Raw genomic sequence first — 18364 nt, 5'->3', positions numbered from 1 at the left:
GGGTTTTGTGGTTGTAACTTCATCCTCCTTCTTAGGATCAGAATTACTCCGTACAATAGTTAGTACACACCATTTTCTTTCATCTTCACTCCTTCATTCCTAACCCTAACACATGTTATGCTCTATTTAGATATGCCTATCACTGAAGTTAAAAAGTATTTTTTTCTTAAATTTGAATTATGATTTTAATTTAAAAATTTTAATAAATAAACAGCTTTTTCAAATTAAATTTCAAGTTAAAACTTTAACTTTTAGAAAAATCTTTTAATTGAATATTCTACTTTACAATATCATATTTAAAATAAATTTTTATCTTCCAAAACGCATTTATGAACAAACTATGAAAATTTTCAAAATATCTTTTAAACTCAACAATAATAAGCAACGGTTGTGTCCATATTGATTTTGAAATTAGTAAGATTTGAAAACTGGTTAGATTTAAAGATTGAGGATAGGAATATGAAATGGGAATAATTGATGGTATATAAGAGGTTGTTTTGGTATTGCATTATTGTAGTGCATGAACTAGGAAAGGGTAAAAGAGACAAGGGAAACCCACTTGGGATTGGTTGGATAATAATGATAATAATAGTATAATAATGAGGGAACTGGGAAGTGAAGGGAGGGGTGGAAGATAGCAAGGTGAAGAACCTAGCCAATAAAGACAAACCAAAGCTTGGGTCGAACCAGTATAAAGCCAGGTAATACTTTATGGGAATTTTCTTGTTGGATGAGCCTGCTGCCCGCCTGCCTTTGTCTTCAATGTCTATCCATCCAAACCCTTGCTTCCAAATCCAGATGGGCCCACTACCCATCCTAGTGGAACTCAAGAATTCAGATGTTTATCTTCATTCTTATTGGTTGTAATAAAAAGCCAACCCCAAATAATACAACAGCGCGAGTTTTATGAAACCCGCAGCAGTAGCAGATAAGATTATAATCAATTTCCATAATAATAATGTAGTGTAATATAAACAGATGGAGAAAAAAGATAATGCCATGCTGATCCCGGGGTGGTCACCGGTCAGCACCAAAGCTCAGGGGGGATGAACTTAACTAATACACGGTCCACAGTCATGTGAACCCCATCAACTTGCTCAGTGGGGTCCCACCTCACCATACACAGCCCACAACATCCGCATACTGTTCATCTTCCCTCTTTCTCTCCTTCCCTTTCCCTCCCATTCCAGTTCCAACTATTTTCTCCCATAAATATCTATTTTTAATTTTTCTCCCGTCTCTGTCCCCACCCCCCATGAAATGAATCTTCCTAGTTCCTTACCACATCCCTTCCCCCCCTCCTCGGGTTGACCCCCCCACATCTCCTTATATATTTACTCTCTCTTACCATAAAAAACCTATGGATTTATCTCTTTTATTTCTTCTCTGTTTTTTTTTTGTCAAATTAACCAATACGACTGATTTAATATAATTTAACTCACAACACTTACCTATCCCCTATATATACACAACACATCACACCACAAACCTTCAAACAAACCCAACTCACACCTCTCTTTGTTGCACCTTTTTTTGGTCAAAACAACACAAACAACAAATTAACAAACCCTTGTTCTACTACTATTACTACAACAACATCCTCTGTCTACAACTCAAAAGCAAAAGAAAGTAAAAAAATGGATGGAAGCAGCATCGATGAAAGCACAACTAGTGATTCCATATCCGTATCCATTGCCCCATCAAATATTTCACCTTTGCCTCAGCTCACCAAATCTCCTGACTCCCTCTACCGCGTTGGGAGTGGAACCAGCGTGATTGTGGATTCTGAATCTGGGGTCGAAGCCGAATCAAGAAAGCTCCCTTCTTCCAAGTACAAAGGTGTGGTTCCTCAACCCAACGGTCGATGGGGTGCTCAGATATACGAGAAGCACCAACGTGTTTGGCTTGGCACTTTCAATGAAGAAGATGAGGCGGCCAAAGCCTATGACATAGCAGCTCAAAGGTTTAGGGGTCGTGATGCTGTCACTAACTTCAAACACCTCCACGAAATGGAGGATGATGACATCCAAATTGCCTTCCTCAATTCGCATTCCAAGGCTGAAATCGTGGACATGTTGCGTAAGCATACCTACAATGATGAGCTTGAGCAGAGTCGGAGAAGCTATGGTTTCGATGGGAATGGGAAACGTATTGTCAGAAAGGAGGATGGTTTTGGCACCTTAGGCTTTGAGCTCAAAGCACGTGAACAGCTCTTCGAGAAAGCTGTGACCCCAAGCGATGTAGGGAAGTTGAACCGGCTTGTGATACCTAAGCAACATGCGGAGAAGTACTTCCCTTTGCAAAGCGGGAGTGCTTCTTCCAAAGGAGTTCTTTTGAACTTCGAAGATGTGACCGGCAAAGTTTGGAGGTTTAGGTATTCCTATTGGAACAGTAGCCAGAGTTATGTCCTAACAAAAGGGTGGAGCCGCTTTGTTAAGGAGAAGAAACTGAAAGCCGGTGACATTGTTAGCTTCCAGAGATCAACAGGGACGGAGAAGCAGCTGTACATTGACTGGAAGGCAAGAACCGGGTTGGGTTCTGGTTTGGAGAACCCGGTTCAAATGGTCAGGCTATTTGGGGTCAACATATTTAAAATGCCTGGCAGTGAAAATGTTGGTCTAGCTGGTGGATGTAATGGGAAAAGGACTAGAGAAATGGAGCTTTTAGAATTAGAGTGCAGCAAGAAACAAAGGGTAATTGATGCTTTGTAACATCACCTAATTAATTTCCCTCTTTTTTTCTGTTCTTTTTTTCCCTTCTTTTGTTGTTTTTGGAGCTTTGTGAATGTTAAAGACGGTGTAGGAAGAAAAAGGGGGGACATGGAGGGCTGTAGTAGCAAGTTGTAAAAGTTGAATTGTATATTACAAGACAAAAGGCTGAAGAAAGCTGAAATTAGGTGTAATACATTTCGTCCAAGAAAAAAATATGAAATAACTGTCAATTGCTTCTGTTTTTATATTTATTGATTCCATGTTTAGCTCTTTAGACCTTAATAGCGTTTACGTGGTGTTGTTGCTTTCCCCAAAATATCACAAAGTTGATTTTCTTGACAAATTAGGCTTCATTTCATCATAGATTGTGGTAAGGAGAAATAGTTAGTAATTAGGCATGCAAAGAAACAGCCTAGTTGGTTACTATTTCATGATTTGTCCATTAAATAAAAGATGTAGTTTGTCCCTTTCATAACATAACATGTTGGTACACTTTTGTGCCTATCTGCCTTAAAAAACACATGTCCATGAAAGATGATCTTAACTGATGAGTTTGGTTTTGGATCTTAATTTGGAACTACAACAGTAAAGAATATATATAAGATTAGGAGTCTTAATCTTTGAAGATTTAGTATTTACATGATGCAAACCAACAATTAGGTATCGAACCATTAAGTTGTTGTAAGAGGATAAGGAGGCAGCGGTGATTTGAAATCTTCTGTTCTTTTTGCCCAATAAATTGTGTAGATTTAAACATTAATTTAGTAAGGTTTGTTTACGGACAATACATAGTTTAAGAAAATGGGTTTGGTTTTTTTGGCAAGGGCAAACAAGTTGGAAAATGGAAACTATATAAATATAAAGTTAAATTCAATGAGACAAAAAAACATGGAGCCAGCTAGCTAGGCTGGTTGTGGAGATGATGTAATCTCTTCCTTCAGGAAAGAGAGGTGAGGGGATATGAATATCCAAGAATGTGGTAATGTGCACATGGCTCTGCACTGATGCAGAGCGCAGGTCATGAATCTTGACTAATCACTGGGGGGATTGAGGTCATTATTATTCAAGGGGTTTGGTAATGAATGTGATCTTTGGTTGGGCTTCAGTAGAATAATGCAAACATGCCATATATATATATTAAGATGGCAATGGGGCATAATTAAATCCATTTGACATTGTTTTTGTACTGGGAATAAAAATAATAAAAAAACTCGTCAAAACCCAATGGGATTCAGGTCGACATAATTGTAGTAAAAGCTGGCACTTGAACTGAAGTTCATAATACATTACTTAAATCATTAATCACTCGGAAATCCACATGAGATCATTGACATTTCCCCCTTAATTTCTTGAGGTGGAAACCTATATTATAATAATGTAAAAGTATACAAAGATTTGATTCCATGAGTTTTATTATTGAAAGAGAGAAAGATCTATTCATGTTTAAGAATTTTCCATGAATGTTCCTCCCAGTTCCAAAAGAAATTGCCGCACATGATTCTTGGCTTCTCTTTTCTTTCAAATTCATCACCCTCAATTATTTCTAACTTTTTTCTATTCCTAGTATTATTTCTCACCCGATTTATTATTATTAGGGTAAACTACAAAAACAGTCACTTTTGTTTGCCTTAGATTACATTTTAGTCATTTATGTTTGAAATGTTACGTTTTAGTCACTTACGTTATCATTTTGTTACGAAGTGGTCACTTTACCATTGAACTCCATTACCTCCCTAACGGTAATCCTATGTGGCAGTCCAAATGGGTTTTAAATGCCAACTTGGATGTCCCGTTGTTGGAATGAAAATAGGTTTTTAATTAAATAAATTCAATTTGGATTGCCACGTAGGACATCCAAGTTGGCATTTAACACCCATTTGGACTGCCACGTAGGACCACCATTAAGGAGGTAACGGAGCTTAAAGATAGAGTGACCACTTCATAACAAAACGATAACGTAAATGACTAAAACGTAACATTTCAAACATAAGTGATTAAAATGTAATCTAAGACAAACAAAAGTGACTAATTTTATAGTTTACCCTTATTATTATTATTATTTAGCACAAGAACAACTTAGAACATATCTAAATAAGCGAACTTAACATCTTCTACTATCATCTATTCTTGATTGATAGATATTCTCTTCCAACAGAAAGCGGTGGATCCTCAACTATAGCCAATCAATTAACTCTGTCGCTACCCATCTTAGTTAGCTGATCATTAATTTTATTGCTATCCTTGGAGCACCATTCATGTATCGATCTAATTTGTTATTATTATATTTCAAAGTATAAATGCTGTGGAGAAAAGCATAAGCCCAATTCGGAGTCATTTGGATGTGAAGCACGCAATCAAATGTACAGAAGAAGCCTAGTAGCCCACTGATGACTATTTTCTATTTTATTAAATTATTAACAAACTTGTACAAAACACTCGTGAAATAATAATTTTTTATAAAAACATGCAAGAGAAAAGGCAAGGGAGGGGTTTTTTTTTTAAATAAGTTACTACTTTTATTTTCTAACCATCAAAATTAAATTTTGAATGAGTAGTTAATTAAATTACTATTTTCATTTTCAATTAGTCTATTTTTGTGTGTTTTAATATTTTTTCCTAAATTAGTATTTAATTATGTCGTAATATTAACTAGTTATGTGGAGAGAGAAGGAAGCTTCAACAGAATCTACTTCCTTAGCTTTAAATATATGGGAATAAAGGAGGTCTTCTTCTTTACTTTTCTAAGTTGCTTGATATATTTTCCGTTAAATTACTCAAGCCTCCTATTATTTTTATATAGTTTGTGAAAGTTGTAGACTTAATTATTGTACTTTTAATTTAGTCATTTTAGTTCTTATATTTTTAAAATTTTAAATTCTAGTCCTCATTAAATGATAACGTCAATTTGTTATTTTCACATATTACTCACTAAAAATCTAGTTAATGGATTAATGTTGGTCATTCACTTCAAGACTGAAATTTCAAATTTTGAAAAGTATAGGGTCTAAAATGATTCAATTGAAGAATATTAACCAAATCTACACGTGTAAGCTTAGTATAGGACTAGCAATTAAATTTAACTAAATGGATCTAACTTCTATTGTTTGAATTAGGACTAAAATTTTAAATTTTGAAAAGCAATTGAATTAAAATTGATCAAATTAAAGTACAAGGACTAAATTCATAATTTTATCAAAGCATAAAACAAATAGCCTAAATTTTCACTTTATTAGTCATTAATGGTCTTTTGCGGAGATGAATTTTAAAATTACAGATGAAATTTAATTTAATGTGCAATTTGATACATGAGTTTTCATTTGATGCAATTATACACATGAAATTTTGGTTGTGGTTCAAAATATACATAGACTTTTAATTTTATGGGTTAAAAATAATTATTTGTGCATGCAATATATAAATATAAAATGAGGTGATATCAATAATTGTGTTAATAATTTGTAAGAATTGAATTAAATTTAAATTGTACGGAATATCAAAATAATAAAACCAACGGACGTGGACATTTATTTATTATGCTAGGTGGTAATATATGTCCCTCATAGATATCAAACAACAACATGGAATAAGGAACATTTTATGTTGATTGCAAGAAGATGTTCCTTTTTCTTTGCGTCTAATGGTTTCATTGACTAGTTATGGTTAGCCTTCCAGTAGTTGGCAACACAAGAAAGCGACTCATAAGAGGATCCACTAGAATCCAATGCCTTGGTAGCACTTTCTTTCAGTTCCTTAACCCTACTCCTGATAACCTTCCCTTCTTCACCCTCCATCACCATCCTCACCACTCTCTCTATCTCTTTTCGTCCAACAATGGTCTGCTGCCCTGCCTCCATTTTTGGCTTGATAGCCACTCCAATATCCTCCACTAGCATTGTTGAGTTCATTCTTTGCTCGGCGTAAAGAGGCCATGTGACTAATGGCACACCATGAACAATGCTTTCCAATACTGAGTTCCAGCCGCAATGAGATAAGAATCCACCTGTAGAATGATGGCCAAGTATGGTAACTTGTGGAGCCCATGATGACACCACGAATCCCACACCTTGAGTCCTATCCAAGAACCCTTCAGGCAAATCAACTTTGGGGTCATTCTCATTCGCTTCTCCAGCATTGAAAAATGTACCTGCACCAGTGGAATCCGTTGGCTTCCTCACCACCCATATGAATCTTTGTTGGCTGAGTTCTAAACCCCATGCCAACTCAGTTTGTTGCTCGAATGACAAAGTCCCACCGCTGCCAAAGGTCACGAAGATAACAGAATCAGGTGGCTGCTTATCCAACCACTTTAGACATTCTACATCAACTACGCTTAGTGTTTCTTCTTGCTTGATAATGGGTCCAATGGGGTGAATAGGAGGCGTTGGTATCTGCTTGAAGAAGGGGTTCTCTTTTATACTTTTGATTGACACAGGTTCAAGATCCTTCCAAGAATTGACAAATATACCAGAGGCTAATGGCAACCTACTAAAATGATGCAACAACCATTTGTACTCATCAATCTTCCTGTTCCGAGCCTGGTCTAACAGGTCGTGGGTTCGTATAGGACTACAACCCGGGACCTGAATCGGTTCGGGAAGATCAATGAATTCACAATTAACATCACTATCAAGCTTTGGCAAATATAACATGAAGGCAGAGAAAGCAGCAGAGGTAGTAACATACACGTAAGTAGGAATCAACAATTCTTTACAAACATCAAAGGCTTGTGTAGCGAATATGTCGGTAACTAGAGCATTTGGTTTGCCTAAGGCAATGAGGACTGACTTGAGAGATCGAAGACTGTGGTCTGTAATGACACAGAGTCGGGTTAGGACTAGAACATCACCGTCATTGATGATCTTTTTATCGACCTCAACGGGAGGAAGTGGGACGATGTGGAGATCAGGAGGGAGGTGAGAAGAGGAAAGGAGTTGGTCCTGTGCAGGCGAGGGTTCGTTGGTGGTAATGAGGAGTAAGCTGACATGGAAACCATGGTGAACCACCAGGCGCTTAGCGAACTCCAACTGAGGGATGAGATGCCCAAGCCCAAGATTTGGCAGCACTGCAACATGAGGCTTACGGTTCATTATAACGACAAAAATATAGCCAGCAATTGATTGAATGGAGGTTGTAGCCCCAATATGTTAGCTGCTAGCTAACTAACTAGCAAATGGCATTAACACACACACATATATAGGGCAAATAATGTGATTATTTCTGAAACATATTTTTTTAATCAGTAAAAGTAAATTTTGTAATTTCTACCATTGATTCACTTTTTAGATATCTACCATGTTGTGACCATTATATCAATTTCAAGAGGGTGCCAATTGTCGACAATTGATTTATCTTTGGCTAATAAAGAAAATATCATAAAGGAACATTAGCAAATAATAGCAATATGTCAACTTTAAGAATCAGATTCACCCTCACTTTCAACTACACTCATATTGTCAATTGAATGGAATCTGAACTTATTTTATACATCAACTACATCATCAAATTAATTATGTGTTTATTTTAAAAGTTACAATTTACTTGTAGATTTATCCTCAACATGGCAATACCACATTTCAGGATGTTATACTTCCATATTAAAAATATAAACAATGCAACAAAAGTTATGTTATTTTTTTCATGTAAACAGCAATGATAATAAGATTAATTACTTCAACTATGAAACTAAATTAAGAGTTAAATATGTTTGAATTAAAGTGCAATGATGGCGAGATGAAAGTGAAAATAATCATTAAAGACATTAAAGTAATATATATAATTACAATAAAAATTTATTTTTTGGCAAAACTATATTTATATTAAATAATATTTATGTTAGATCATAATTATAAATTACACTTGCATTAAAAATTTATTAAAAGAAAAATATTTTTATTGATTAATAAAATATATTCAATTTATATTTTTTTTGTTTACACAAATTATATTATTTAAAATTATATTTATATTAAAAATAATATAATAAAATAATAATTAAATTTTAAAAAGAAGGTTGACGAGGAAAAACGAGATTACTCCCTTTCAATGGAGGCTATTGCACGTCACATTAAGAAATTTGTACTCTAGGGAGGTGATTTTCCTCCACTAAAGGTATTCCATTGAAGGTATGGTGAGGTTGAAGAAAATATTTTCTAAAAATTTTACTGCACATATTTTTCACAAAGTTAGGCTAACTTAAAATCCCAAAACATCAACTTTTACCAACACAATCAAAATTTCATATGCTTGAATAGATTATTCTTAATGGTTGGAGTATGTTAATTAGAGTAGTGCTCTACAATTGGGGGATGAATGAAAAATGATGAGCTTTGGCCTTATGTAACGAATGGTTGTTTGTAAAGTTTTGGTATATAGTAATGCAAATGTGAATGGCAAAGCTTAGAAGATGATATGCATATGATCTAGCTTATGGTATGAAATGGTTAAGAGTTATGGTATGACTTGTGATAACTTATGTTGGTGTTGGTGCTAAAAGTGGTACATTGGTTGTATGCTTAGGGAGTTGTTGAAATTTATGTATTGGCTTGGAAATATGCATGTTTTGACCAAGTATAAAGAATGCATTTTAGGCCATTTTGGAAGGTTGGTTTGCATCATGCGTCAAATGACCCATTTTTGCTTCACTCGGGCTAACACACGATCGTGTGTCACACATGAGCAGGTGACACAACCATGTGCTCACTAGAATTTAAGGAGAATTTGTACACACAGTTCCCGATTGTCACATGGGCTTGCCATACACCTGTGTGAATACTATAAATTTGGTCACTTAATTTTCCACATAGCCTCATTCAGATATACGGCCCAGCCACACGATCGTGTGAATTTTGTTGAGTTTTTGCACTTTGACCCATACGGTCACAATGGGATACACAGTCTGGAGACAGGACCGTGTGATTCCTTTATTACACATTGTCAGATTGTTATACAGCTTGGGCACACGGTCGTATGAACTCTGTTTTACACTACTGCCTTTTCTTTTTGTAAAAGTTTTGGAATGGTCCTTGATTGATTCCATGCTGGTTTTAGAGCTTTTGTAAGCTTGATTTAAACCCGATTTGATTGAAAAGCATGATTTTGTGTGAATATATGAGAATTATTGAATGTTTAAATGAACTCTTGATTTAAATTCGCATGTAATTGTTCAGTCATTTGCTGTAGCATCTCGTAACTCGATTCCGATGACGGGGACGAGTGAGGGGTGTTACACATCCATTTTCAACAACATAGCTCGGAAATCATTTTGCTACCTCTTTTGTATGTATATATGTGTTTAAGTTGGAATGATATGTACCTAGATTGTTTTGGTCATGTTGTATAAATGTTCATTTTGGTATATTGATATTTTGCCTATGAAGTTTTTTAAGTTGACCTTAATCTTTAATTAGTAGATAACTATGTTAGCTTCAATAAGTTTTATTATGAGAAATAGATTATAACTCCCTTAACCCGTATCCGTCGCTAGAACAGGGTTACGGAGCATTATCAAAATTTATAGATCAAATACAAATATTTCATAACATTTAACATTCATGTCAGATATTATTCATAAAGTCCCTTATTTGAGCCATTGAGGCCCAAAATATGCATTAGAAACAAGTCGGGACTAAACCAGGTACTTAGAGAATTTTTCACAAAATTTTAAAATTTTTCCTAGGTGCAGGGAACACACGCTCGTGTGGTAAGGCCGTGTCGTTCACACGACCAAGAGACACGCCCGTGTCTCAGGTCGTGTGGGTATTCGAAATAGGGCACACGATCATGTCCCAGCCCGTGTTCATACCTGTGTAACTCTCTAACTTAGGTCACACTGCCAAGTCACATGCCCGTATGCTAGGCCATGTAAACATAAAAATTTGCATAAAATGGGTGCAGGGGTCACACGGCCAAGCCGCACGCCCGTGTGTTAGGCCGTGTGATCAATTTTGAGCATTCTATTTTGAAATTTTATAGATGCTAGGGACACACAGCCAAATCACCTGCCCATGTGCCAGGCCGTGTGTGACACGCTGTAACAGCCCGGTTTAGACCCTAGTCGGACAGGGGTTTTGGGACCACGAATTTGAGTCAAAAAATATTTTAATATTATTTTCCGTGCTTATAGTATGTGAATTGACATGTGTGAAATTTTCGTGAATTAATTTATCCATTTGTGTGCTTAATTTGTGAAAAGGGCTAAATCGCACAAAAAGTAAAAGTGGCATTCTCATTGTTAAAATGCTAATTTGTTATGGTTTGATTTATGGGAAGTCCTTAAAAGGTTAATATACCATTATAAGGTTAGTGTACATTTATGTCCATGAATTAAGTAATTTATATTAAGTTTTTATTAAGGTTAAAATAGTAAAAAGGTAAATAACATGATATTAATAAAATAAAACACAAAATGCCATGCATTTGGCTTTGCTTTTGCCAAAACATGAAGAACAAAGAAGATATTTTGTGTTTTAAGCATTTGACACTTTGGAAGTTAAAATTTGGTATGTGTTTTGCTTAGTTTTTGATAATTTTTACGCTTTTGTGATCGTTGCTTCGTATATTACCTAGCCCATGTATTAATTGTTGGAGTTGATGATGAATTTGAGAATTGCCATTGTTGATAATGTGGTAAATTTGTTGTTTGATGATGAAAAATAAATATTTGTTGATAGATTATTAGATTTTGTTAAGTAATTTTTGATAAAAATCCAAATTAGGGATTTATTTGTGAAATTTGTAAATTTAGGGGTTGAAATGTGAAATAAATGAAAGAAATGGTCTGCTAGGGACCCTAGTGAAATTCAGCCAAGCTTGGGTGTGGTGAAATTTTGAATATTTTGTGTTTTGTGAAATAAGGACTAAATTGTGAAAAATGTGAAATATTAGGGGCTAAAATGTAATTTTCCCATTTATGTGTTTTTGAATGAATTTGAATGAAATGTGTTATTAAATTGAATTTATATAGATCAAGAACAATAGAAAACGGAATTAGATCGGGGAAAGTCGAAAGTGGTCGAGTAGTTGATTCCATCCGTTCGTCTTCGTTCAAGGTAAGTTCGTAAGTAAATAATTGAGGTTAAATTTAATGTACTTATTTTATACATAACCGAATCAAAATATGTATATGTATACTACAATGTCGAATTGTATTTAACATAAGTTGACTAATTACAAGTTTAATTTGATTGAATTACGACATCCGAAAGTCATACGAATCCTCAAGAATGTTGAAATGTGTTATCGTGTAATACCATGTTTGGGACATTGGCATCGATTTGAGATATATGTGTAAGACCATGTCTGGGAGATTGGCGTCGTATATGATTTCGTGTAAGACCTTGTCTGGGACAGTGGCATCTATATTTAATTACATGTAAGACCACGTCTGGGACGTTGGCATTGTACAAGCTTTTTGGAGCTATCCGAGTATCCTTATTGATTCTGAATGATTTATTGGGCAATGTCAAGTTACGATCGAATGTGAAAGTATCAGTGTAACACATGCCTGACACATGCTTAAACTTTGACCATTTCATATGGTTGTTTAAACTTACTATATCTGTATTGTTAGCTTAATTTTAGGTAGTTTAAACTTTGATCTCATCTCCTAAAGAATAGGGATTAGCTCGTGTATAGCTTGTATATATTCCTCTGTATATTTGATCATTAAAGATAGAAAAACTAATTCTACAATTCTCTACTTCTTTATGGTAATCAGAGCTTCCAAATCTTAACCGATCCAAATCCAGTTTTTTTTCCTCTAATCTCGTCCCCTCCAATGGCCCTCCCTACTCCGTCCGTGTACCAATGGTGTCTTCGTGGTGAGATCTTTCACACAAAAGTAAGAGGGGAAAAATTCAATTGATGTTTGGTTATCATGACAAAATTGTGAAACCGAAATTAAATTGCGTTTAAGCTCAGGAGCACAAAGAGTGTGAGGAAGCTTAAAAACAGAATTCGATGCTTGTAAGTGTGTTGTGCCTGAGTGAGTTACCGGAATTTTCATACCATTGCCAACAGTAATACCATCATTTTCAAAATATTTAGGCATATCATGATATTCGGAAGTCATGTGATGCGATGCACCAGTGTCAACCAGCCATGTGTTTCGATTCTGAGAGTGTGTCATTGCAAAATTTGCCTTCGCCTCATAATGGTTGTACGAGGCTGAGCGACAAACATCCACTTCATGTCCTGTTTTTTTACATAATTGGCAGCGAACATCCGAATTAGAATTGTTTCTACGTCCATTTGATGAGCGATTGTTGTCTTGCCAGTAGGAGGATTGGTTGCTGGATCGTTCATTGTTACGCCACGGCTAGGAATTTCTTCGGTTGTTCCGAGGGGTAGTGTTGTTCGAAGACATTGCGCGTTGTGCTACCACAACTGTTATAGGAGCCATCGACTTCATGGATTCTTTATGGGCTAAGAACACCTCATGATCCATTAACTTGTCGCACAAATCTTCATAAGAAATGGTCACATCTCTGGCTCTAATGGCAGCCGAGATTTCACGATACTCGGAGCCGAGACCACGAAGAATGTGAATAACCAAGTCTCCATCAGCAAGTGGGGTACCAGCTGCAGCCAGGTCATCAACAATTGCACAGGCACGAGAGAGGTATTCTGAAATAGATTGAGTGTCTTTGGAGATGCGAGCAAGCTGGTCGCGTAGACTAAAGAGCCTAGAGTGAGACTTGTTGGCATAAGTAGAGTGGAGGGCTTCCTAGGAACGTTGAGCAGAGGAAGCGTTGGCCACCGTAGGTGCAATGGTCGGATCGACCGATGCCATAAGCGCATTCTGAATGAGCTGATCTTGTCGAAACCAAAGGCTAAAGGCTGGATTTGGGTTGTCACTCTCGCCAATGGTGCGTGCAGGAGATGGTTTGGTGCCATCTAGATGACCGTAGAGATCGTGGCCATACGTAAGCATGGAAAATTGCACTTTCCATGTAGAGAAGTTGAGACTCCCAGTGAGCTTGATCAGGAGCTGAGATGCTGGATGAAATTGAATTACCGGCGATGTGGTGAGAGTGTTGTCACCACTAGCAGTAGGGAGGGCCATTGGAGGGGACGAGATTAGAGGGAAAAAACTGGATTTGGATCGGTTAAGATTTGGAAGCTCTGATTACCATAAAGAAGCAGAGAATTGTGGAATTTGTTTTTCTATCTTTAATGATCAAAGATACAGAGGAATATATACAAGCTATACACGAGCTAATCCCTATTCTTTAGGAGATGAGATCAAAGTTTAAACTACCTAAAATTAAGCTAACAATACAGATATAGTAAGTTTAAACAACCATATGAAATGGTCAAAGTTTAGGCATGTGTCAGGCATGTGTTACACTGATAGAAAGTCTAACTAAATGGTTCGGTACGTGCGAATTAAAATGTTTGTGAAAATATAGTAAGTAGCACTTGAGTTAATAATGTAATTTATACATGTTGTGAAAGGTAATTTATATGACATGTGACTATTTATATTCGGCCAAATAGAAAAATGTGGTTAATGTCCTTATTATATTTTAATTGCTTATGACTTACTAAGCTTTCTAAGCTTACTTTGTGTGTTCATCCGGTGTATTATAGATTTTTGGAAAGCTAGTTACGAGCTCGGGGATCGCCACAGAAGTTCATCACATTATCGACCGTTAATTTGGTATTTGAAAGGCTTGAATTATAATCCTTTGGCATGTATAAGCTAGTGTTTGTTTGGTTAAAATGTGAATTAATGAGTATATATATAGCCATGCGAATATGGCTTGATGATGATATTAATTATGATGTGAATCGGCCATGTATTTAGCTAATTTTGAAAGTAAGTTTTAAAATATATCTTATGTGATGGATGGTCTTATAATTCGACTTAAGAAATGAAGTAAATGATGGATGCATTTTGACTTATGATATGTGTTTATAATTGCCTTATGAATGGCTTAAAATTTTGTTTAAGTTGGTGTTTATTCGCTTTGTACTTAAATCATTATGGGGACTATGTTATAGGGTTTAATATGTGGTTATAATGTTTTAATAAATTGGAAATGTTTGAATGAATAATTTTGGTAATTGGTTGATTATGTATTAGTTAAACTGTTAATAATGAAATTGCTTTGGGTTTTTTTTTTCTGAGATAAAATGGTATAAAAATATGTATATATACAATTCGGCTAGGGACATATAGAATTTTTATGTGTTTTGCAATGCCGCGAGTATTTGACCAAATTAACGTGGTTCTATTATTGGTTAAGTGATTGATTAAGTGATGATAGAAATTTGCATAATCTTGGATAGTATTTTTAGTATGAATTGCGCATGAATCGGTATGTCTTGGGGCTGGAAATTATATGTTAGATAATGCCTTGTATATACATATGCTGTCTAATGTTGGCATGATTGGTTTAGGCAAAAATGCATTTTTAGCTGGTTGCATTATTATAGTCCGAATTGAGCATAGTTGGGAAGTGTATTAATTGCTTACTTGAATAAGATAAATAGCAAATAAATGTATTGATAAAATTACATGTTAAATAATTAGCTAATGGAATATATATATACAAATGAATGTTGTGAAGTGTGTGTCTAGTATATGTAATAAATTACGTTAGATTTTTTTAATTAGACATTCAATGCCATGAAGTTTTATGGTTATAAAGTGTGAAATATTCTTTATAAAGCCTATGTAGTATGACCTTTATGCATAATAATTGATTTGACACTTTGGTTAAAGGAATAATATTGACATATTGAATTTTGAAGCATGGATTGTTTATATGTCATAAAACATAAAACATAATCGACTTTAGTTGATTAAGTATTTAATATATATATACTGAAAATTTTTATATATAATTGAGTAGAAGCTTGAATGTTAATTTGGGAAAAATACGAATTATAGAATCGAAAGTATTAGTTTGATTTAAATTTATTCTAGATTAATATAATTGAAATGAATATATTATTTAGTACTTAAACTGAAATGGATGTTTGTTCTTAGTTTATTTTGATCGGTAATGCCTCGTAACCCTAATTTGGCGACAAACACGGGTTAGGGGTGTTATACACACACACTCGTGTCTCTGCTCGTGTGGACAAAATAAGGTCATTTCTGTAACAGCCTGTTTTCAGTGAAATCGAAATAGTGCTTTTGGGACCACAAATCTGAGTCCGTAAGAAAAATTATTTTAAAATTTATTTTATGGTCTACTATATGATAGGAATATCGTATAAAAATTTTGTTAAGAAAATTTTACCGATTACATGTTTAATTGATAAAAGGACCAAATTGCATGAAATGCAAAAGTTGAGTTCTAGTAGCTCTAAGTATCAAGTAGTTATGGAATTCAAAATTTGAGGTCCTTATATGGAAAAGAGACCATTAAAAGGAGATAGTAGATAAATATAATGATTCATCCATGGAAAATTAAATATAGAAAAAGACTAAATTGGAAATAGAAATAATTAAATATGATAAAATCTAATATCATTTTATTTCATCATCTTCCCAAATTAAAATGCCTGGAAACCCTAGCTAGAAAAGCTTGAAGAAGAAAAACTTATTTGGCTAAATTAGGTGAGTATTCTTGTCTCATTTTTAGTAATTTTAAATTTCAAATCGTAATAACCTAATCTAACTATCTCGTGGATTAATTTACAAAGTTATTAAAGTATTAAAGTTTTTCATGGTTGAGTATGCATGAATTATGAAGTTTTATGGTAGAAAATTAAAGGTTGTTGATAGATAACCAACTTTTGTAAAGAAAATTTTCATGAAATTGTGATTTAGGGACTAAATTGAAAAGATGTAAAATTCATGGAAAAATTCTAATTTTTATGAAATACATGGATTTTTATTGTTATATGTAAAAATTGGCTAGGCTTGGAATAAGGATTAAATTGCATGAATTTCATTTTCCGAGCCTAGGGACAAAATTAGAATTAATTAAAAGTATAGGGGCAAAATGGTAATTTTTCCTAAGATATGAATTGGATTGAATTGAATGTAAATTGTATTAAATTGATGTTAAATTCATTCATATAGATCCGGGAAGATCAAATACAGAGTTAAATCGAGGAAAAGTGGAAGTAGCAGATTAGTAACTTTTGTGTGCACGAACATTGTTAAGGTAAGTTCGTGTAACTAAACTGTACATGTATATGTTTTAAATTGAATGTTATGTATTTGAAGTGTATAAGTGTCATGTTTATGACAGTAATCACATATCCGACAATATTCGACAAGTATTTAGTCCCGTTTGAATAAATGAAATTCGATGGATACAAGATTCTAGAATTGGTCGTGGTCCTGCATTTGTTGCGGACATACCACAACTCAAAAGAGCGTCCTGTTATTAGCTCTTATGAGCTTTCCGTTATATGGTTCTTGCGAGCTTCCCATTAATAGCTTTTCGAAGCATCCTGATTGGTTGCCATCCTACATGTGTTGTGGACACACCGTAGCTCTTTTGAGCGTCTCGATATATAGCTCTTTGCGAGCTTCCCGATAATGACTTGCTTGAACCTTCCCGATACTGGCTCGCATGAGCTTCCCGATTACGGCTCTTATGAGCTTCCTGTTATATGGCTCGAAATAGCTTCCCGCTTATGTACTCGTATGAGCATTCTCGAATATGAATTGATGGATTTCAGATTTGCATACTTCATATGTACTACCCGAGTATCCATCGATATTTTAAATGATTCAACGGGTAAAATCCTAATATGAGAAAATAAATGAATTCAAAATGAATCTTCACATGTATATACCTGGAATACATGGAAATTTGATATTGATGAGCTCATAAACAATTCTTGATATTCATGTGAAATGAATGAGTAAAATGTTTGGTGAACTGGTGTGTTTAGGCTATTAGTCTAATTGCTTGGATGCATTTGTATGTTTATTTTAATGAAAGTGAATGGCAAGTTAATTCCTTGTTATAAGAACTTACTAAGCATTGAATGCGTACTCAGTTTTATTTCCTTGTTTTATAGTAAACCAAAAGCTTGTAAAGATTGGAAGCTGGTCGGAGTAACATCACACTATCCTCCAGCTCGTTTCGATATAAATAGCAAAAATTCTTTTAGGTATCATGGCATGTATAGGCTAAGTTTGGCAAAATTATGGCTTATGTTGAACATATTTTGATGTAAATATATATATGAGATTTTATGATGCTCGATATGTGTTTGGCGTGGTTGAATAATAGGTAGTTATAAGCATGTTGATGAAAAGATTGAAATAGTATGTTTGGTATAAGTAAGCAAATATGTGTTTTGAACATCATAACAAATGTAAATGCTAAAATATATGTGATAAAATGACTTGTCTAACACTTGATTTTGGCTTGATTTGTATGATTGGTATTCCCTTGTGAATGTATCAAAGTGTTGTTGTTGGTGGAAGACAATTTGGGTGAGAAATGTGGCTTGAAAAATAACCTATTTTCATCCACATGGGCGTGTGTCTCAGCCATGTGTGACACACGGCCTAGCACATAGGCGTGTGGATTGGCCGTGTATCCCTTGCATCTTAAAAATTTCAAAACAGAATGCTCAGTATTAATCACACGGCCTGACACATGGGCGTGTGGCTTGGCCGTGTGACCCCTGCACTTATTTATTGCAATTTTTCATGTTTACACGGCCTAACACAC

The 18364-nt window shown here is 34.8% G+C and overlaps 2 protein-coding genes across 2 annotated transcripts; one reads left to right on the top strand and one right to left on the bottom strand.

The window, feature by feature from the left end:
• Positions 1 to 1380: 1380 nt before the first annotated feature.
• LOC105764562 (AP2/ERF and B3 domain-containing transcription factor RAV1) lies at positions 1381 to 2741 on the top strand. Its single transcript, XM_012583189.2, has one exon. The coding sequence runs from the start codon at positions 1638 to 1640 to the stop codon at positions 2709 to 2711; it is 1074 nt and encodes a 357-aa protein (XP_012438643.1). The 5' UTR covers positions 1381 to 1637; the 3' UTR covers positions 2712 to 2741.
• A 3469-nt stretch (positions 2742 to 6210) lies between these two features.
• LOC105764560 (hydroquinone glucosyltransferase) lies at positions 6211 to 7876 on the bottom strand. The gene has a single exon (XM_012583188.2). The coding sequence runs from the start codon at positions 7796 to 7798 to the stop codon at positions 6362 to 6364; it is 1437 nt and encodes a 478-aa protein (XP_012438642.1). The 5' UTR covers positions 7799 to 7876; the 3' UTR covers positions 6211 to 6361.
• Between the last annotated feature and the right edge of the window lie 10488 nt (positions 7877 to 18364).

This window comes from Gossypium raimondii, chromosome 12 (genome assembly GCF_025698545.1).
Source record: "Gossypium raimondii isolate GPD5lz chromosome 12, ASM2569854v1, whole genome shotgun sequence".
NCBI lineage: Eukaryota > Viridiplantae > Streptophyta > Magnoliopsida > Malvales > Malvaceae > Gossypium > Gossypium raimondii.
The sequence above is the reverse complement of the archived record's forward strand: the minus strand, read 5'-3'. Positions and strand labels throughout refer to the sequence as shown.

Bases quoted from the DNA above. Each gene is read 5' to 3' on its own strand.
- LOC105764562 (XM_012583189.2), top strand. From the start codon at position 1,638: ATGGATGGAAGCAGCATCGATGAAAGCACAACTAGTGATTCCATATCC.
- LOC105764560 (XM_012583188.2), bottom strand. From the start codon at position 7,798: ATGAACCGTAAGCCTCATGTTGCAGTGCTGCCAAATCTTGGGCTTGGG.